At 49.7% G+C, this 21109-nt stretch overlaps 1 protein-coding gene across 2 annotated transcripts in view; it reads left to right on the plus strand.

Annotated features, from left to right (window-relative positions):
• Nucleotides 1-4609: 4609 nt before the first annotated feature.
• Nucleotides 4610-21109, plus strand: part of Arid1a (AT-rich interaction domain 1A) — a 76834-nt gene continuing 60334 nt past the window's right edge. For both annotated transcript variants that reach the window (XM_029476864.2, XM_021159226.3), the window contains exon 1: nucleotides 4610-5813. In XM_029476864.2, coding sequence (XP_029332724.1) covers nucleotides 4674-5813 — 1140 coding nt within the window. In that variant the 5' untranslated portion in view covers nucleotides 4610-4673. The remainder of the gene's footprint in view (nucleotides 5814-21109) is intronic.

A 21109-nucleotide genomic window follows, 5' to 3' on the forward strand; every position in this document is an offset into this window, starting at 1 on the left:
TTGCTAGGAATCAAACCCTAGAGTCTTATCCATGAGGGTCTTACCACAGAACTGCATTTATTTTATTTTTATTTCACTTTGGTAGGGAGCTGATGGTGAGGGTAATTCTTTTTTTTTTTCTCGAGACAGGGTTTCTCTGTGTAGCCCTGACTGTCCTGGAACTCACTCTGTAGACCAGGCTGGCCTAGAACCAGAAATCCGCCTGCCTCTGCCTCCCAAGTGCTGGGATTAAAGGCGTGTGCCACCACTGCTCAGCAGGTAATTCTTATGTCAGCACAAACAGCGGATAGAATTATGCCCAAGGCTATTTTGTCTTAGCTCAGAAAAAAAAGTCTCATTGAGAAATGAACATTTCTTTAAATGGGTCTTTTATTTTTTGTAAAATTAGAATCTCCCAAATTGTTTTAAGACTTTGAGGTGAGTGGAAAAGTAAACCAGAAAAGCAGTGTGCGATGCGAACTCTTGAAGCTGGAAGCCACCCGGTTCGGTTCGCTCTTGGGGCTTCCTGGGCACGATTTTTACCGCGAAGTGCTGTGGAACATCGGACTCCGTTCCATGTTCCCCCGCGACAATCCAGTTCGTGTCTTAGCGCTCCTGCCTGCGAGCCGGGAGCATAATGAATTGCCTTGACTCTAGCTTCAATCCACTTTCCTCGCTTAATATGCAGCCCAAAGTTTTGCAGCTCACTGTCAGATGGTTGTGCTAGACTTTCACACTGATCCCAAAGCCTCCGCTGGGGCTGTTTCTTCACACGGAGTTACAAACTTTAAGAAACACAGCTCCAGACGGAAATCCACGCCAGGCTTTGAACTCTGCTTCTGGCTTCCGTCAACTGACACAGTTGCCCTTTTGCTCAAACTCGCAGCTCCAGCTTGCACTTGAGAGCGCTCGGCTGGGTGTCTGCTGTGGCGCCGCGGCGGGAATGTGCGGGGGCCACGGCCCGGCTCCGCACGCCTCAGCCCGGAGCAGGCAGAACCCTCCCTCTGCCCCTGCTAGCAAGCGTCCTGCCCCGAGTCCAGTATGGGAGAGAGGTCTGCGGGGCAGGCGAGGCCGACCTTTTGTTTGTTTGAGGAGTTTCGTGTTTCAGACATTTAGAGTGAGCAAACTGCGAGGGAGGAAGAAGGGCTTGTCCTCCCTGCAAGCGTTTCTTTCTCCTAGCAAAGCCTCCAGGCCCAGCTTCCACATTTTGCAGTTGACTGTGTGGGATCTTCATAGGTTCATCCCTCATTCTCGGGCCCAATCCATGCACGCTGTGCAGCCAGAGAGAATGAGAGCACATCCTCTGCCATTTTCAGCCGGTTGCTGCCGGCAGCCCAGCCCCCTTTCCTTGGCTGTGGCTGTCGCCGGAGTTCCGGCGCCCAGAAGCGGCCCCCGGTCCGCCCGGCCTCGGATCCAGTCCACTTTTGCCGACTGCCGTCCTGCCCGGCTTGGTGATAAGAACTCTCCTGTGAGAGCGAGCGAACGAGACTTTAGTCCGGTTTCCATGTCAACGATTCAGTCCATATTTGCCATCAGGCTGCCGGTGGCAGAGGCGCTTTCGAGAGGAGAGCGCTGTCCTAGCCCTATAATCTGCACCGGGATTCCTGAGCTGCCTGGGTGTGGGGTGAAAAGGCAGGGGCTGTGGGGGAAAAATACCCACCGAGGGGAGGACCCACGGCCCCGAGTCGGGGTCTTGCTGCTCGGGCCAGCCACGTGCCCGCTCCTCCCCTCCCCCTTCTCCTTCCCAGTGCCCCTGGGGAAAGCGGATGGACCAGTTTCTAAGAAAGTTCCTCAGCCCAGCAGTCTTAGGTTAATGTTGTAGATCTTAGAGAGGAAGGGACTCTAAGGATTTGAGATCTTTAAAAAAGAAAGAAAGAAAGAAAAGTAGAGAAGAAAAACACTACCTCTCCTGACCCAGGTGGATATATTTTTATGCACTTTGCCTCATTGCTAGATTAAAATGGTGACTGTTTTCAAAACAGCGTGACCACGTGTAGGGAAAGGGATTTTGGCGCTTTCCATATGCACGGCCATGGAAGAAGGCCATGTGGACTTTCCTTGAAGACAAATCCATTCTCGCTTCCAGATTTTCACTGGGCTCCAGGTTTCCCATTACACCCCAGTTCCGAGGAAAATGGCAGGGTAATTGCATGTAAAAAATTCCTCATTTGTGTGCGGGACTCAGGACTGTTTGGCAGCTCCGAGGCAGTTGATTAAATAGCAAAGCTCCATTTATGAGGCAGCCTATAATTTGGTTTCTAGGACCTAATGCACCACTAGAGTTGTGCTTCTGAGGGCCGTGAATGAAAACTGGTCTATACCAGCCAGTTCCATCGCCTTGGCAGGTTGGTTTGGTTCTTGGTTGGGGGATGGGAGAGCAGAGGGGCTCTGGCCATGGCTCCATTTTCAGTTTACTAAGGAAGGTTTGTAGTATGGGGTGTTCTTGATTTTTCTTGGGGGTAGTAGAAATGACTTAGCCTTTCAGAATTATTTCTGTTGACCCATGACATGGTGAGAACTCCAGGGGCCTGCAGAGCCCACAAGTTCTAAAATAATGGTCTGTGGTCCAAAGTCTCCATTTATAAAATCTGGGAGGAAAAGAGGCCTTTGTCATTGATGCTTTCCCAAGGCAGTCTTGGTCCTGGAGAGACGCTGGAATTCCCTCTGGTTTCTCCTGGCTTGCCCTGTCAGAGCATTCCAGGCCTGCCTGAAAAGAAAAGGCTGCTGTGGAACTGGTGAGGCCTGTAGGTCTGGACAACTCTGAGCTTTTCCGCGAATGCCTTGATCTTCACAGATAAACCTGGCCTTAGGGTCTCTGGTAAACTTCAAGGAGTCTTACACCTTAGGATAGACAGCAGATCTGAGGGGCATCCGTTTTCTGTGTGACCTGTTAGGCTCTGCTTTTTCTCTCTTTAAAGAGAAAATGGTTTCCATTTTCTGCATCCCTCTTCTGCAGTGGTTTTTGAACAGAGGTTCTTTCAGTCCCTGGAGTCTCTTCTGTGGGCTGTTTACAGTCTTCCAAGGTACTTGCCTTTGGAGATTGGGCTACTGGCCATTGTGAGCTAGGTTCCCTTAGGAAGTGCTAATGGAGCTTGGTTTGCCTGGAGGACTGTCTTAAGCCCCCAACGCATCAGTAGCCACCATTTTAAGAGAACTGGTGGGATGACCACGTTTGATTTTCCAACCTCCTGACACTGATCTGATCCGGTGGTTGGATTTGTTCACAATGTAAGTGCCTTTCTTTTCTCTTTTCCTCCTTTTTTTTCTGGCTAAGTAGACAAGATGCGGCTTCAGCGACTCACTCCACTTTTTATAGCCACACACTTCTGCCCTCTGACTTTAAGTGACCTGGGCAGTCCCCTCCCTTCAGTCTGTTGGTGAAATGGGGGATAATCCAGACCTCATGCCCCCAGGGCCTTGTCAGGGAGGGCTAATGAGGGCAGGGCACGGGAGAACCGATAGTTTGAACAATGGTCAGTCTTGCTTTGGGGCTAGCCAAAGGGGGGAAAAAAGCAGGGCTCGCTCAGCTGGGTCTCTAGAGCAGGTCTGCAAAAGGCTTTGAAGAAGAAAAGTGCTGCGGAGGTGCTAAGTCGCAGCCAAGAGCCCAGGCCCGGTGCCAGGGGGTCAGTCCCAGCCGCGGCGGCCGCGGTTTCGGGCTCAGGCCAATTTTGCAGGCGCGGGTAAAGTTCACGCGGCCCGCTCCCTCTGGAGCGGCCGGGAGGGGACAGGCCAGGCTGGGAACGCGGCGAGCGAGGCGGCGCAGGCTCCGGAGGCGCAGGCTCCGGGCCGGGTTTTCCCCGAAGCCTTCGGCGGCGGCGCTGCCGAGCGAAAGAGGCTGAGGGCTTGCCGCCGCCGCGGCTCCTTCTCTCCCCTCCTCCTTTGTGAGGGGAAGGGAGCGAGTCCATTCCACGGCCTGCTCCCGCTCCGCGCTCCAGTCCGGGTTTTTCAGGCGGCCGCGACGGCGCTGGGTAAAATGGCAGTGCTGAGCCTCGTGTCGGAGTGAGGGGGACTCGGAGGAGAGTGGGGCGCTCTAGCTGCTCAGTCCCGCCGCCCGCCCGCTCGCTCGCTCGCTCGCTCGCCCGCCCGCCCGCCACCGCGCAGCAGCCTTGGCCCGAGCCGCGGCCGGGGAGGCGAGGCAGGGCGCCCGCCGGAGCAGCGCTCCTACTCTGCCTCCCGGCGCCCCGTCTGCCGCCGCGCGCCCTCCAGCCCGCCCGCTCGCTCGCCCGCCCGTCCCGGGTCCCCCCTCCCCCCCGCTCCCTCCCTCCTTTCCCGCCCCCTCCCCCTCGCCTCCCTCCCTCCCTCCCTCCTCCTTTCTCCGGCAGCAGAAAGCGGAGAGTCACAGCGGGGCCAGGCCCTGGGGAGCGGAGCCTCCACCGCCCCCCTCATTCCCAGGCAAGGGCTTGGGGGGAATGAGCCGGGAGAGCCGGGTCCCGAGCCGCCAGAGCCCGGAGCAGCTGAGCCGCCGGCGCCTCGGCTGCCGCCGCCGCCTCCTCCTCCTCCTCCGCCGCCAGCCCGGAGCCTGAGCCGGCGGGGCGGGGGGGAGAGGAGCGAGCGCAGCGCAGCAGCGGAGCCCCGCGAGGCCCGCCCGGGCGGGTGGGGAGGGCAGCCCGGGGGACTCGGCCCCGGGGCGGGGTGGGAGGGGGGAGAAGACGAAGACAGGGCCGGGTCTCTCCGCGGACGAGACAGCGGGGATCATGGCCGCGCAGGTCGCCCCCGCCGCCGCCAGCAGCCTGGGCAACCCGCCGCCGCCGCCCTCGGAGCTGAAGAAAGCCGAGCAGCAACAGCGGGAGGAGGCGGGGGGCGAGGCGGCGGCGGCAGCGGCAGCGGCCGAGCGCGGGGAAATGAAGGCAGCCGCCGGGCAGGAGAGCGAGGGCCCCGCCGTGGGGCCGCCGCAGCCGCTGGGAAAGGAGCTGCAGGACGGGGCCGAGAGCAATGGGGGTGGCGGCGGCGGCGGAGCCGGCAGCGGCGGCGGGCCCGGCGCGGAGCCGGACCTGAAGAACTCGAACGGGAACGCGGGCCCTAGGCCCGCCCTGAACAATAACCTCCCGGAGCCGCCGGGCGGCGGCGGCGGCGGCAGCAGCGACGGGGTGGGGGCGCCTCCTCACTCGGCCGCGGCCGCCCTGCCGCCCCCAGCCTACGGCTTCGGGCAAGCCTACGGCCGGAGCCCGTCTGCCGTCGCCGCCGCGGCGGCCGCCGTCTTCCACCAACAACATGGCGGACAACAAAGCCCTGGCCTGGCAGCGCTGCAGAGCGGCGGCGGCGGGGGCCTGGAGCCCTACGCCGGGCCCCAGCAGAACTCGCACGACCACGGCTTCCCCAACCACCAGTACAACTCCTACTACCCCAACCGCAGCGCCTACCCCCCGCCTCCCCAGGCCTACGCGCTGAGCTCCCCGAGAGGTGGCACTCCGGGCTCCGGCGCGGCGGCGGCCGCCGGCTCCAAGCCGCCTCCCTCCTCCAGCGCCTCTGCCTCCTCGTCGTCTTCGTCCTTCGCTCAGCAGCGCTTCGGGGCCATGGGGGGAGGCGGCCCCTCAGCGGCCGGCGGGGGAACTCCCCAGCCCACCGCCACCCCCACCCTCAACCAACTGCTCACGTCGCCCAGCTCGGCCCGTGGCTACCAGGGCTACCCCGGGGGCGACTACGGCGGCGGGCCCCAGGACGGGGGCGCGGGCAAAGGCCCGGCGGACATGGCCTCGCAGTGCTGGGGGGCTGCGGCGGCGGCGGCGGCGGCGGCAGCGGCCGTCTCGGGAGGGGCCCAACAAAGGAGCCACCACGCGCCCATGAGCCCCGGGAGCAGCGGCGGCGGGGGGCAGCCGCTCGCCCGGACCCCTCAGGTACACAGCCGAGCGGGGAGGGGGCTGGGGCCAGCGGGACCGGGGGGTGGGCTGGGTGGCGGCTGCGGGGAAGCAGGCCCCGGCCGTGGGCTCCCCTCGGGCTTGGGCCCCCACTGCCGGGGAGCTGCCATTGTCTGGCTCTTCTCTCTTAAAATGGCTGCCTGTCTGCCTTCCTCTCCTTCCCTCGATCAGCCTTTGTGTGGGGCTTTTCCAGGGGTGTCTGTCCGGTTTCTCCTCCTCCGCTGGTCCTTTCGAACTCTGGGGGTCTCCAGGGGGGTGCAGAGCAAAGTGTGCCTGGAAGGGACAGGCCTGGTCAAGGGGGGGGTGCTGGGGGTTCAGGTTAGGGGTGTAGGCAGTGTCATGAACCCGGGAGAAAGAAGCAACGTTTTCTTGCTCACCTGCCGCTCCTCTGTCCCCCCTTGCCTTCCTCTAGGCCGTTCCCCAATATACGCTTTTAAAGAGTGGCCCCTAGGGTTCGGGGGACCTCGGGGGAGAGCTGGGGCCTGCTTGGGGGCAGCTCGAGGCCGACTGTGGTTCGCTCTGGGCCGCCCTGGCCACCTCTTGTCTCAGTCTCCGGCGGCCCAGTGGCCTGGGCTTCTCTCTGAAGTGCTGGTAAACACAGAGTGATTGGAGTAGTAAGTGCAGATTGCTTTGGTTTGGGATTTGAATTATGGAGGTAAAATCCTTCTGTCAAAGCCAGGAGACAGTTGGTCTTAGGTTGACATCCTATCTGTGATCTGATTGGCTCCCCATCTTCTGCTCTTGGCCATTTATAATTGCCTCTGATGTAATGGTACAACAATCCTGATGAGCTCATAAACTTTTACACTCTGCTTTTCTGCCAGTGATAACCCAAACCTTCGCTGCCACTATCCGCCTTTTATTCCAGAGCTGAAATTGGCTGTGACCTTGAGGAGGGAGGTTTAAGCAGCAATACTGTATCAGCAGGAGCAGAGTCCCAGACAGGCTGCCCTTGTTACATTGTGCCTGAAACAAAAGAGGAGGCGATGGCATTTTGCTTGCACCTTGGATTTATTTTGCTTGTTATGTTTTATGCAGTCTGAAATAGATTCTGTGTTGTTGGAACAGTAGCTGAGTTTTTCTCTACAATGGGTTTGCTGTTTGTTTTCGTTTTTGTTACTTTCCTGATGGTATAAATGAGTTCTTTGATGGCGCTGAAGATACATTTGTCTCGAGTAGTTTTTGACACTGTTCACTTATACTGTTCAGTTACAGAACTGAAATTATTTTACTGGCTATTTTTTTTTTTTATGAAACGCAAATGTAGGATCTGTAGGGGAAGATGATAGAAGATGATTTTTGTTAATATTCTGCTGAGAGCTGGGAGCGGTCTGATAATTTGATATTAGGTTCAAGACTTCTGCAAGGCTTGTCTCTTTGTTTACACGTTGAATCTTTTAACACTTCCTTTTGTTAATTGAACTTTGGGGGGATCAGCTCAATTGAAGGAGGGGATGCAGATGGCCTTCTTGGTCCAGGGAGAGAGTTTTTTCTCCTGAAGGCTTGGTTTAGGATTTTTCTGAATTGTTTCTGGAATATCTCTGTTTTGTCATCAGTTACTTGAGAGCTTTAAAATAGAGACTTGCCACTATTTTTCTTTGTATCTTAAGTTGTGTGACTCTCCCCCTTCTGTGTTGTAAAGATGATCAACAGTGGCACTCAGGGCTGCGACTTTGCCACCTTCCCATGCCTTTTTGTACATTTTGTCTGCTTTTCCTTTGCTTGCTTTCCTCAGGGTTATCAGGTCCCCTATGGAGTCATCTTTTCAAAGAGGGCAGCAGCCCCCCCCCCCAGGTTCCCATTCCTAGCAGTTGTGCTGTTGCTGGATCTTGTTCATGTGGAACCGTGGTTCCTTGTGTCCCCTCCCTGTACTCCACGACTTTTGTACTCTTGTGTTGAGCTGGGAACTTTGAGAATAGTCCTGTGAAGCAGCTCTGCTGTGATGCTCTAATCTTCCCTCATGTTCTTCATCTGGGTGAGAATGGGCAGGCAGTCAGTTTCCCCCGCTCTCTGGGGGATAAGTTCTGACTTAAAGACTGCACACATGCCCAGTCATCTTGTTATGCGTACTTTTGTTTTGACTAAGAAATTTACATCTCTTGAGAACTATTTATTAGAGGAAGTAATCGGGAGTGTGTGTGTTCCTTTTGAGTCAGGGTCTCATGTACCCGAGGATATTCTGGGACTCAACAATGTGTCCATAGCCATCTCTGCCTCCTATATGCTAGGATTACAGGCAGGAGCCATGTTTTGTTTATTTTTTAATCAACTTTGTGGTACAATAATTTCTAGGTTTGGTCATTAAATAGTTGCGCATTCCATATGTGTCTAGGAACTGCACGTATGTTTTGTCCAGGGGACACAAGAATGGGTGAAGTGCTTGTTTAGAAGCCTCAGTGTGCTGGTTGCTGTTGGAATACTTGGGCAGGGGCGGGGTGTCTATTGTCACCAGCCTCCAACACTGACCAAATTTCTATCCAATTTCATTTCAGTTCTGAGATGCAAGGAATGAGCTGGAGAGCAGTAAATTGTGGAAGAGATAGTACAACTTTAGTTTTGTAAGCTTCAGGTGTGTATAGCAGCCTAGGCGTCTTAAGAGAGTAGTAGTCTCTAGAGATATAGGGAATTAGGCTTTGCTCTTCGATTCTTTTGCTACTTAAGGATACACCTGTCATGCCTTTTGAAGTTTGAGGCTGGTTTTGAACTCAAGGATAACTTTGAACTCTTGTTCCTCCTACCTCTACCCCTGAAATTCTGGAATCTATGTGTGCATGCATTACCAGGCCTGTTTGTTTTGGTTTTGTAGATTTTTAAAATTTATGTGAATGTGTTTGTGCACCTACATGAGTTTATGAGTTTACTAGATGTGTCCAGGGGACAGAAGTGGCCAGAAGGTGTCTGATTTCCTGAAACAGTTACAGACTGTTGTGAGCTGCCTACTGTGGGTGCTGGGAACCAACTGTACTCAGCTGTCCCTCTGTACAGCCCTAGGCCAGGGGCTTTCTGTAGTGCTGGGAGTTGAACCTGACATTTCTCAGATGCTAGCTAGCTAGGTAAGCACTCTGCCAACGAGGCTCTATTCCTAATCACTAGGTATTAAGGAAGGTTACCCCTCTCCTCAATCAACCCAGGCATAGATGGAAGAGGTTTTCTCTGTGTGTGTGTGTGTGTTTAATGGCTGGTGTGGTAACTCTTGGGAGGCAGAGGCAGGTGGATCTCTGGAGTTCTAGGCCAGCATGATCTACAGAGTGAGTTCTAGGCCAGCCAGAGCTGCATAATGAGACCCAGTCTCGAAACAAAACAAAGGTATTTTTCATCTAATGGATGATTAGGTAAGATGATGCTGATATTTGACTTTGTTTTTATGAAATAAAGATGAGTGTGTGTTTTTCATAGGAATTGGTACAATCACAGTGAAAGTTTTCCTTCATCCCTTTAATCACCAGTAGCATGTTTCAAGGGCTTGGGTGGTACGATGACACAGTTTTAGGACACCTGTATGCACGGTTTATGTAAAGCTTTTCCCGTGGGTCACTTTTAACAGGAACACCTTGAGAGTAATACTAATTTATCATAGTGAAAATGCAAAATACAGCCTGGTGAGGTCATGTGTATGTGTGTGTGGGGTGGAGAGAGAAGGGGCAGAAGTTTGAGGCCAGCCTTTATAAAACAAAGCAGAACTGTAGTGAGTAGTTCTGGATTTGGCTGCAGATGCATGGCTGTTCTGTTTCTACTGTGCACTATTAGCTGAGATTCCAGACCTCTGGGAAACAGATGCAGGACTCCTGACTTATTGTCAGGATGCCTGCCTACTGGCAGATACTCTGGTCTGGCTGGACTACAGAACAATTGGAGTTCTCTCCACTTAGGAGGGGGAGGAACACTGACAGTACAGCTGTGGATGCTTGATCTTAACCTGTCTACTGTCCATGGTGGTGTGTGATGAGATTGGGTCCTGAGTCGAGAAAAGAGGGAATAGGAAGTTCTTCAGGATTGAGCTCTAAAAGGACTTTTTTTATGGTTGCAGCACCCACTCTCCATGTTATAATATCTGATGAGCAGAACCTACTATAACCTTCCTTTGTTGGATCAATTTGTATAGGTGTGTGTTAGCTACAATAGGTGTTTCACATAGCAGTTGGTGAGCTTTTTTAAATGTGGGAGTAGGCTAACGAAGTAATGAACTGGGTCCTTTCCTGTTCTCACCTCCTGAACACTGTATTGATTTGCTTAAAATCTTTTAAGCTTTAGAAGCAATGGCAGCATGAAGATGTTTACAGTATGGTATTTAAGAGCCAGCAATGAGGATTGACACCTGGATTCCTATATTCACAAGGAAGACCATACATTTAAGGCTAACCTAGGTTACATAGCGAATCTCAGGCTAGCCTGGACTACCTAGAGAAACCCAGTATCCAGGAGGGAAAGAGATGGTGGCACATACTTGTAATCCCAGTTCGGGAGGCGAAAGAAGCACGAAGATGTCCTGTCTTTTGAGGTAGCCAGAGCTAAGTGTAGCAAGACCCTGAATCAAACCAAATCAGTAAAGTATACAGAATACATTGATAAGTGAATGGAATTCTTCCAATGAACTGTGTTTCTTTGGGCTTTGAAAAAGATCCTTAACCCCCCCCTTATTTATTTATATATTTTTTATTTTATTTTATTCGACACAGGGTTTCTCCGTGTAGCCCTGGCTGTCCTGGAACTCACTCTGTACACCAGGTTGGCTTTGAACTCAGAAATTTGCCTGCCTCTGCCTCCCAAGTGCTGTGATTAAAGGCGTGTGCCACCGCTGCCCATCTATTTTTTTATTTTTGATTGGTCCTCAATTGCACACTGAGTTTTGTGTTGCCTAGTGGTGATGGCCCAGAGCTTCTACCTCGGCGAGGGAGGCTTGGATTACATATAAAACTGACCCAGGGCAATCAACTGCATTTTTGGTTAAATGAAGGGAATGGACCAATAATTTTTATTCTTTTTTTTTTGTTTTGTTTTGTTTTTTCGAGACAGGGTTTCTCTGTGTACCTTGGCTGTCCTGGAACTCACTCTGTAGACCAGGCGGGCCTCGAACTCAGAAATCCACCTGCCTCTGCCTCCCGAGTGCTGGGATTAAAGGCGTGCGCCACCACGCCCGGCTTCAATAATCTTTATTCTTAAGTAGCCCCCTACCCACCCACCTGCCTGCCCGGGTGTGTGTGTGTGTGTTTGAGATAGGGTCCTGATGTGTGTAGCTCAGGTTGGCTTTTCAGCTCTTAGTCTTCCTGGGTGTGGGCAGGAATTTCAGTGGTGGTGTGGAGCTCCCTTTCTTCCCCTAAGCTTAAGGAACTCAAAGTTGTTCCCTGGCATTTGCAGGGACAAGCTTGGAGAAGTTGAATGTTACAGAGAAAACTGTCTCTAAAAACTGTTAATCTGTTCATTAGTTACTTCACCTGGTTGGAGGTTTCAAAACAGTGAAGGCATTGAAATACTTAAGACAGACTTGAAAATAGTTGTTTTAGCATCCCCAGGAGGCTTGCCACTGGGCTGGGCTAGGAAGGAGGTATTGATACAATTTAACATGCGTGTACTGCTGTGAGGTCGGGCAGGTGGTTAGGGAGTGGGGAGAGGTAGCATTTAGCTCTCAAGACTCTGTGTTTGGGCAGGTCTGGGTCTGGTTTGGGCGGTTGGTTGTAATCTGAATGCCTGGACTTGCCCGGTAAATTTTGCTGAGAGAAACAAAAGTTCTGAGCCTGGAACAGGAAAAACCAAATGTTAGATGGGAAATTCTTTAGGTTGCCTTCCTCCTACCCTGGTTTAAAGAACTACAGGGTATAGCTTGCTGTAGTCCTGGAAGTGGGTGTCCCCCCCCCCCCAGCACACCTGAATTTCTCATTTTTTCTTTTAGTAGTTTAAGAGTGTAAGTTCTGCGTATTGGAGCTGTGCTGGAGGGAAGCTTGCCTCTGTAGAGGAGGAACACGGGGAAGGAACAGTGTTTGATAGTTCTCTGCTTGACACAGCAGCTTCTTCCTCTGAAGGAACTGAGTGTCTGAGAGCTTTGTGTAAATACTTGCTGAGTTGTCAATATGTACCCAGGAGGTTTCTGTTCTAAGATGTAAACGGCTCTATAGAGTGTTTGACAGGCAAATTAATACACATTTTTCAAGCAAAGATAATGCTAGGCACCTCACAAGGTAGAGGAAGGGATAGAGAAGAAGGTAGCATGTAGCATATGTGCAGGGTGTGCAGGACCGAGAGGTTAGCAGAGGATCTGAAAGAACTTCAAGGCAAGCCCTGATGAGTTGAAGACAGGAAACTTTGTTAAAAGTCAGTTGAGAAGCCTAGAGAAGTTTGGGAGGGCTGAAGCTTCAGCAGTGAAGTAAGCTAAGTGTGTTCAGAAGCTTGGCTTGGAATACTTTGAGTTAAAGCCTTGTTCTTTGGAGAAGGATTTGTAGTTTGGCATGAGTCTTGGATTGGATTTGCATTTCTGGAATACCAGAAAGATACTGAAGGTTCACTGTTAGCGTTCCTCTCCTGTTCAGCTGTGTATTATAAACCTCCTTCCTCGCTCAAAGGCCAGGCAAGTTTATACAGGTTTTTTTTTTTTTTTTTTCGGTTTTTTGAGACAGGGTTTCTCTGTGTAGCCCTGGCTGTCCTGGAACTCACTTTGCTGGCTTTGAACTCAGAAATCTGCCTGCTTCTGCCTCCTGAGTGCTGGGATTAAAGGCGTGCACTACCACGCTGGGCTGTTTATACAGTTTTTACAGCGCTGCTCTGTAATACACATGCTAAAGGTCATCTCCTCAGTTCTGGGTTTGTTGTCTGACTAGATCCTATTTCAAGGTTACCTGGGTAAAGTTTAGAAATTTCCATTTTATATTAATATTTCTCGATTTGATCCTTCAGTGATAACTTTTTTTTTCTTTCTTTTAAAGATCTAGTACACTGTGGCTGTCTTCAGACGCCACTAGCAGAGGGCGTCAGATCTCATTATGGGTGGTTGTGAGCCACCATGTGGTTGCTGGGATTTGAACTCAGGACCTTCGGAAGAGCAGTCAGTGCTCTTACTTGCTGAGCTATCTCACCAGCCGGATAACTTCCTTTTTATGGAGAAGGAAGAACCTGATTTGGTAGCCTTGTGAAATGACCAGAGTAATCTTGTCACAGGGAGCTGGGTGTGGTGTCCCACACCTTTAATTCCAGATTTGAAAGGCAGAGGCAGGTGGATCTCTGCCTGTAAGGCCAGCCAGGGCTACACAGTGAGGCCCTGTTTTACTACTACCCCTCACACCCCTGCCCCCCAAAATAAGGAACTAAATCCACTGACTGTCAGATACAACACAAAAAGGTGTTTCTGTTGGTTTTTAGTTTAGTTTTGTTTTAAAGGCAGTGTTCTGTGAGAGACTATTGATTTAGTTTATATAATGGCAGGGACTATGAATGTAATTATGTCCATGACAGTCATTTTTAGGTTCAGCTCTGTTAAAGAGGCTATCAGCTTTTAAAGCAAAAGTAAGAAGAGACTTGGGATGCCATTGACTTTGATTGCCCAGGATTGTTTAGGTCTTTCCCATTACAAAGGGTAAAGTTATTAGAACGTCAGTCATGTTGCTGTGAGCATCATTTCCAGATTAGAAGATCTAGAGATGCCAGTGGGGATGAGGAGTGGGCCCAGATATTTAATACTAAGTACTAGAAAAGGATTTAGATTTAAAAGGTAGTATACAAGCTGGGTGGTGGTGGTGGTGGCACACGCCTTTAATCCCAGCACCTGGGAGGCAGAGGCAGGTGGATTTCTGAGTTCAAGGCCAGCCTGGTCTACAGAGTGGGTTCCAGGACAGCCAGGGCTACACAAAGAAACCCTGTCTCGAAAAACCAAAAAGGGGAAAAAAAAAAAGGTAGAAGACAGAGCCAAGTGTGAAGGTAAGGTATATATCCTGTAATCTCAGAGGTTGGGGGCTGGGATTTGGGAGGCTTGAGACAAGAGAACCACTGCAAGTTCAAGCCAGCCTGCTGCGGCTCATAGAAATCTGTCTCAACCCCACTCACTCCCTAGAGAAAGGATGGAGCTGTAAAGGGATTGAGTTCTCTTAAACTGTGCGCACAGATCCAGAAAACTTGGCAACGTGGTTTGCTGTGGATGTATACCCAGGTCAGGACTGTAGGTTAGAGCCAGGAGGTGTGGCACACAGCTAGCACTTGGAAGGCAGAGGCAGGTGGATCTGTGTGCCTTCAAGAGACCAGTTTGGTTTACAGAGCTAGTTCTAGGACGGCCAAGGCTGCTAGAAACTTTTTCTTGAGAAAAAAAGTATCCAGGCTGAAGGGTATGGAGTTGAGGGGTAGTCAGAACTGAGCAGGCTTAGAGAGGGAGTGCAGTTTAGATGGGTAGCATTTGTCAAGCTAAATAATTTAAAAGAAGTTAAAATATTAACTTGCCCTTTATCCATAATGATTGCTAATTTCATGCCTTTGTTGAATCCAAGCTGTATAGTTCTTTTGTACGTCTCGTCTACTTTAGTATACTAACCATAAAACTCCTGAAAAGGGGTGGCTGCATGGGCTTGGTGGGTTTTCTGGCTGTGTTGGAATCTGCTAAGTTCTAGACCAGTTTGTGGATAATAGTAATTTCTGCATTTGGAAGGTCTTGTCACCTTTAGAGTTTGTATAATCTGGATAGCCCTGGTAGTTCAGTCTGGACAATGTTCTTAGAGTTAGCTGAGTTTTCTTTGCAAATTATTAGGGTGAGTGACTGTCACCTGTGTTCAGGTGCCAGAGAGGAAGTATGATTCCTTGGAGTTAGAGTTAGGTGCTTGTAAGCCAGCAAGTGTGTGTGCTGGGAACTGAACTCAGAACAGGAAGCCTTCTAAAGCCCTGAGCCGGTTCTGTAATACTGGTCCACTGACAGTAGTGCTAGGACACAGTGCTTGCTTGCACCGTTCTTCTCTGTTTCTGAAGGGCTGCAGCTGTGCTCAGCTGAGTTGCTGTAGATGCTCCTTGGGGTGGATAAGACTGCATATGTGCAGTTTGCAGGAGTTCCTTTAGAGAAATGGCTTTAATACTGTTTATTAGAGCTACAAACACACTTACTCCTTATGGAGCCTCTGAAATGCAATGGTTGTGATTTTTCTCACCTACTGGTCTTTGTGTTTGAGCCTGGCACTTGTGAAGGACCATCAATACCCAAGTGTGAATTGTGTGGCCAATGTCAAGCCACTTACAACAGAAAAATGCTTCTTCCTGGAAGTGGATAGGTTATACCTCCAATATGGAAGTGTGGATTCTCCTTTCAATCGTGTAATTGCCATGAAGTGTAGAGATGAGAGGACAGCATACCTGGTGGAGTTGACCCACTTCTTTGCACCTACCTTCTTAGAGAGAGTGCATGCAGGGTTAGGAGGTGTTGAATGCAGGTCAGGCTTGTTATTAACAAAGTTTTACCCACTAAGCCATCTTGTCAGCCTTGCCAGTATGGAACCTTGATACAGATTCTAATTTAGAAATCTCTTTCTTGGAGCAGTGGTGGAGCATGCTTTTGATCCTAGTACTTGGGAGGCAGGGGGAGGTGAATTCCTGAGTTTGAGGTCAGCCTGGTTTTCAGACTTCCAGGACATCCAGGGCACACAGAGAAACCCTGTCTCCAAAACCAACTAACCAAAGAAATCTTCCAGCTCCTATCTCTTTAAACTTTCTTTTTGGTTTTTGAGACAGGGTTTCTCTGTAGCCCTGGCTGTCCTGTCACTTTGTAGACCAGGCCACTTTGTAGACCAGGCTGGCCTTGAACTCAGAGATCCACCTGCCTCTGCCTCCTGAGTGCTGGGATCAAAGGCATGCGCCACTACGCCCAGCCTCTTTAAACTTTCTTGCCTTGGGGGTTTTGCATTTTGGGAAAGTGAACTTATCATAGTGCATTTGGCCTGGGTAGTACGTGTGCAGGACCTGAAGATGAACTCCGTAATCCCACATCATATCTGATCTTTAGATCTTTATGTATCTGAGTGTGCGCACGTGCATCATATGCATGTATGAGCCCACTGAGTTCAGAGGAGGGCTTTGGATCTCCTGGTATTGCAGTTCTGGGCAGTTGTGAGCTGCTATGTAGGTTTTGGGAACTCAACTCAGCCTTCTTGCGTTCATCACTGAGCCCTAGTCCCACATTTTAGAGGAATCAAGTTAGAGTAAACGTTAACTTAATAACTTCATTCCGTGAATTTGTCCATCACCCACTGAAACTGAGGAAAGGGTGCTTTGTTTTTATATGGCATGTGGAGAAGGAGGGGTCTGAGGGAGGTTTTGTAGGATGCTCGTGCCTAGCAGAAGAGTGTCTTTGGGGCAGGTCGAGTGTTTCCCAGTGGCTTCTGCATGTTGTAAGAATGGACTGGAGGGGGAAGAAGCCTGGTGCCAAGAATGCACTCCAGCCAGCTGCAGAGGGAATTCCATCCCCAAACGTTGACTTGAGTGTTGGTTATGGTGCGTAGTAGAGATCACCCAGTAATCCAGGACAGAGTTTTGTCATCCTCCGGGAAGTTATGTTGATACTGAATACTAAGGGCTTTGGGTTCTGGACTTGTATGTACTCTGCAGAGAGCATTGCATCTCCCTCATGAAGAGGAGATGGGCCATGTGCTGCCCCCACTGCCTTCATGCATTTGGGTGGCCTTATGGCTTTGTTGCTTCTGTATTCTCAAGTCTGCAGTGTTAGATATTAGTTTTCTTTTTCCCTTGGCATTGGCCGATTCATGATTTTCTGTGGCTCATCACCAGCAGCCAAGATTTTTAAATGCTTTTCACTCGTAAACTTGTTAGCTTTCACCTTGCTTGTTTAATCTCTGTTGGAAGGACCCCCTTGCCCACCCCAAGATACATCACCAGTATGATGGCCGGATGGGTGGGAGTGTGAGGGGTTGGTGTGATGGCGGGATGGGTGGGAGTGTGAGGGGTTGGTGTGATAGTCAGTTAAATGGTCATTTAAAAAACCATTTGCTGGGTGCTTTGTTTTGTTTTGCCTCCTGTTTTTCTTTCCTTGCTTACAGCCTGCTTACTGAGCCTTCCCAGTAAAGATGCATTTGAGCCTGCCTGTTAACTTTCAACTGACTCAAGAGTGGTGTACTTTGACTTTAAAAACAGTATGAATTTGGCTATGTGGTAGAGGACTAGTGACTGTGTTGTTTGGGGTACATCATTTTAAAGGTTCTACCAAGTGATTTCCCTGGAAATGGAGGGGACACCACAGCTTTCCTCTGTCCTTAGCAGACAGGTTACCTGGGCAGAAATTCTGTGGTTCCTTGCCATGTTTATTGTCATGTCTTTCTGACAAACACAGATGGCTTTATCTTCACCCTTTGGACAGCGTTCTGCTCTGATCCTGTGGTTGTGGAGTTCACAGGCTGGTCCCACTTTAGTCCAGAGCCTTGAAACTCTTTTAACATCCAGTTCAGATAACTTGTGTTTTTGGTGTCCAAGTTCAACCTGTTTAGGAATCTAGGCTGTCAACACCCCCCCCCCCAAAATCCAGAACAAACAAACCTATTTCATAATGGACTTAGGGAACAATTTCTCAAACATTTACTCAGGGACAGGCATCTTTACTGAGATCTTGACCTTGAAGTAGCATCCTAGTGAAGGTGTATATTTGTGACAGCTCCCTACCTGCACTGTGGCCTGGTTTGTGCCAAGCAAGCATTATGTTTGAATCTTGTATAATTTCCTCATTTACTCTTCAAAATATGGAGAGAGGAGGATTCTGTTCTTCCTCTTGGTTTCCAGTCATGAATGTAGAATTATAAAACATCCTTTAGGGTAGCTGTTAGCTTAAGGTCAAGTTGGGAGTGAATGAAGGTTTGTCAGAGCTATAGGTATTTTATTCATTTAAGGTATAAGGAATTAAATATAGGCTTTCTTGATGCCAGGCAAGAACTCTTTTTTTGTTTTTGTTTTTTTCGAGACAGGGTTTCTCTGTGTAGCCCTGGCTGTCCTGGAACTCACTTTGTAGACCAGGCTGGCCTCGAACTCAGAAATCCACCTGCCTCTGCCTCCCAAGGGCTGAGATCAAAGGCGTGCGCCACCACGCCCGGCCAGGCAACAACTCTTATCACTGAGCCATTCCTTGCTAAAATACTGATCTCCAAAATAGATCACTTAAGAACCAGGATGACTAGCCGGGCAGTGGTGGCACACGCCTTTAGTCCCAGCACTCGGGAGGCAGAGGCAGGCAGATTTCTGAGTTCGAGGCCAGCCTGGTCTACAGAGTGAGTTCCAGGACAGCCAGGGCTGCACAGAGAAACCCTGTCTCGGAAAGCAAAGAACCAGGATGACTTAGTGCATTATTCTTGTAATTGCTTAGAACTTTAAAAACAAGATGTTATTTTTTACTTACATGTATATGTTTGTGTTGAGGGTCTGCCACATGTATGGGTGCCTGTAGAGACCAAAAGAGGGTTTGGGATTCCTTGGAGCTGAAGTTACAGGCATTTGTGAGCTGCCTGATGTGGGTCTTGGGAACCAAACATCAGGGAATGCTCTACACTGCTGAGCAGTGTCTCTCCAGCCCTGCTGTGAACTCTTAGGTGAAAAGGGCTGGGTAGCTCTTGGTTACTGTGACACCCATGCCTAGAGGGTGGCCCTGTATTTTTCTTCCATTTAAGGTTTTATTATTCTGAGTTTCTCATAAACAGTGATATTTGGTTCATTGCTCTCTTGTAATTCCTGAGAAGAGACCTGGCTGAATCTGGTCCTTTGAGCCCCGTTAACCAGGAGAGACCTTTGAGACCTAGGGATGGGGTCCAGGCTCTCACTAAGACAGGATTACTCTTGTCTGAGTGACTTGGCATTATGAGAGTATTTACAGAATAATTACTTTTCAGAAACTCTGCATCCAATTGGAGAGCAAGGCGTTACTGTATTAATTTGCTGCCTGGGTAAAGTGAGCATAGAAGGTTAAGTGTCAGAGAGAGTTTCACAGGAGAGAGAGTCAGATCTAAAATAGCTTTACATTTCCTTTAGGCCATGTGACCTAAGATCAACTCTTTCTCTTATCCTGTATTCTAAACTACATGATGAAAAAAAAAAAACTGTTTTGAAGGTTGTTGTCTTAGTCAGGGTTTCTATTCCTGCACAAACATCATGACCAAGAAGCAAGTTGGGGAGGAAAGGGTTTATTCGGCTTACACTTCCATGCTGCTGTTCATCACCAAAGGAAGTCAGGACTGGAACTCAAACAGGTCAGGGAGCAGGAGCTGATGCAGAGGCCATGGAGGGATGTTCTTTACTGGCTTGCCTCCCCTGGCTTGCTCAGCCTACTCTCTTATAGAACCCAAGACTACCAGCCCAGGGATGGTCCCACCCACAAGGGGCCTTTCCCCCTTGATCACTAATTGAGAAAATGCCTTACAGTTGGATCTCATGGAGGCATTTCCTCAACTGAAGCTCCTTTCTCTGTGATAACTCCAGCTGTGTCAAGTTGACACACAAAACCAGCCAGTACAATTGACCCCTTGTCAACTTGACACACAAACACATCACTAGTAAGCCTCAACCCTTACATTCTTATTCATCCCCAAGATTTAAATAACTTTAAAAGTCCCACAGTCTTTACATATTCTTAAAATTTCAATCTCTTTAAAATATAAATCTCTTTTAAAATCCAAAGTCTTTTTACAATTACAAGTCTCTTAACTGTGGGCTCCACTAAAACAGTTTCTTCCTTCAAGAGGGAAAATATCAGGGCACAGTCACAATCAAAGCAAAAATCAATCTCCAACAGTCCAACGTCTGGGATCCAACTCACGATCTTCTGGGCTCCTCCAAGGGCTTGGGTCACTTCTCCAGCCATGCCCTTTGTAGCACACACGTCGTCCTCTGGGCTCCAGATGCCTGTACTCCACTGCTGCTGCTGCTCTTGGTGGTCATCTCGTGGTACTGGCATCTCCAAAACACTGCGTGACCCCTTCAGTCCTGGGCCTTCAATTACAACTGGGGCTGCACCTTCACCAATGGCCTTCCATGGCCTCTCACAGTGCCGAGCCTGAGCTGCTGTGTGACCCCTTCATGCCTTCAAAACCAGTACCACCTGGGTGACCCTTACACATTACCAAGTCCCACTGCAGAAGGAGTACAACCTTGCCTATCTCTGGAACACAGCCTCTTTGTGCTTTCAGAAAACACTTCCCAGAAGATGTCACCTCAACGATGCTGGTCTCTTCTTAATCACCGCTAATTTCTTAGCTCCAGCTAACCAGCATCAATAGTCCCAGTAATGCAAAGTTTTTGCTTTAGTAGTTCTGGTATCTTGTTAATCACAGCTGATTCTTCAGCCCCAGCTAACCAGAACTACAAAATCTTCACAATAAAAACAGCAATGGCCCTGAAAAGAGTCTTTAATTTTCCCTCTGAAATTTCACAAACCAGACCTCCATCTTCTGCACTGTTCTCAACATTATCTTCCAAGCTCCTACACAACATCTGACAGAGCTCTTAACAACGAATGGATCTTCAAGCCCAAAGTTCCAAAGTCCTTCCACAGTCCTCCCCAAAACATGGTCAGGTTGTCACAGGAATACCCCACTCTGCTGGTACCAATTTGTCTTAGTCAGGGTTTCTATTCCTGCACAAACATCATGACCAAGAAGCAAGTTGGGGAGGAAAGGGTTTATTCGGCTTACACTTCCATGCTGCTGTTCATCACCAAAGGAAGTCAGGACTGGAACTCAAACAGGTCAGGGAGCAGGAGCTGATGCAGAGGCCATGGAGGGATGTTCTTTACTGGCTTGCCTCCCCTGGCTTGCTCAGCCTACTCTCTTATAGAACCCAAGACTACCAGCCCAGGGATGGTCCCACCCACAAGGGGCCTTTCCCCCTTGATCACTAATTGAGAAAATGCCTTACAGTTGGATCTCATGGAGGCATTTCCTCAACTGAAGCTCCTTTCTCTGTGATAACTCCAGCTGTGTCAAGTTGACACACAAAACCAGCCAGTACAGTTGTAATACATACTAAAGATAAATGAAAATACCAATAGGTTATGGACATTCTTTTTAAAAAGTTGTCTTTTTATTTGTTTGTTTTGGTTTTTTTGTTTTTCGAGACAGGGTTTCTCTATATAGCCCTGGCTGTCCTGGAGCTCACTTTGTAGACCAGGCTGGCCTCGAACTCAGAAATCCACCTGCCTCTGCCTCCCGAGTGCTGGGATTAAAGGCGTGCGCCACCACGCCCGGCCAAGTTGTCTTTTTATTATGTGTGTGTGAGTGTGGAAGTGTGATGTTGCACACGGAGGTCAGAGATCAGCCTTGTCCTGTTTCTCC

This window comes from Mus caroli, unplaced genomic scaffold (genome assembly GCF_978045245.1).
Source record: "Mus caroli unplaced genomic scaffold, Mus_caroli_1 scaffold_6, whole genome shotgun sequence".
NCBI lineage: Eukaryota > Metazoa > Chordata > Mammalia > Rodentia > Muridae > Mus > Mus caroli.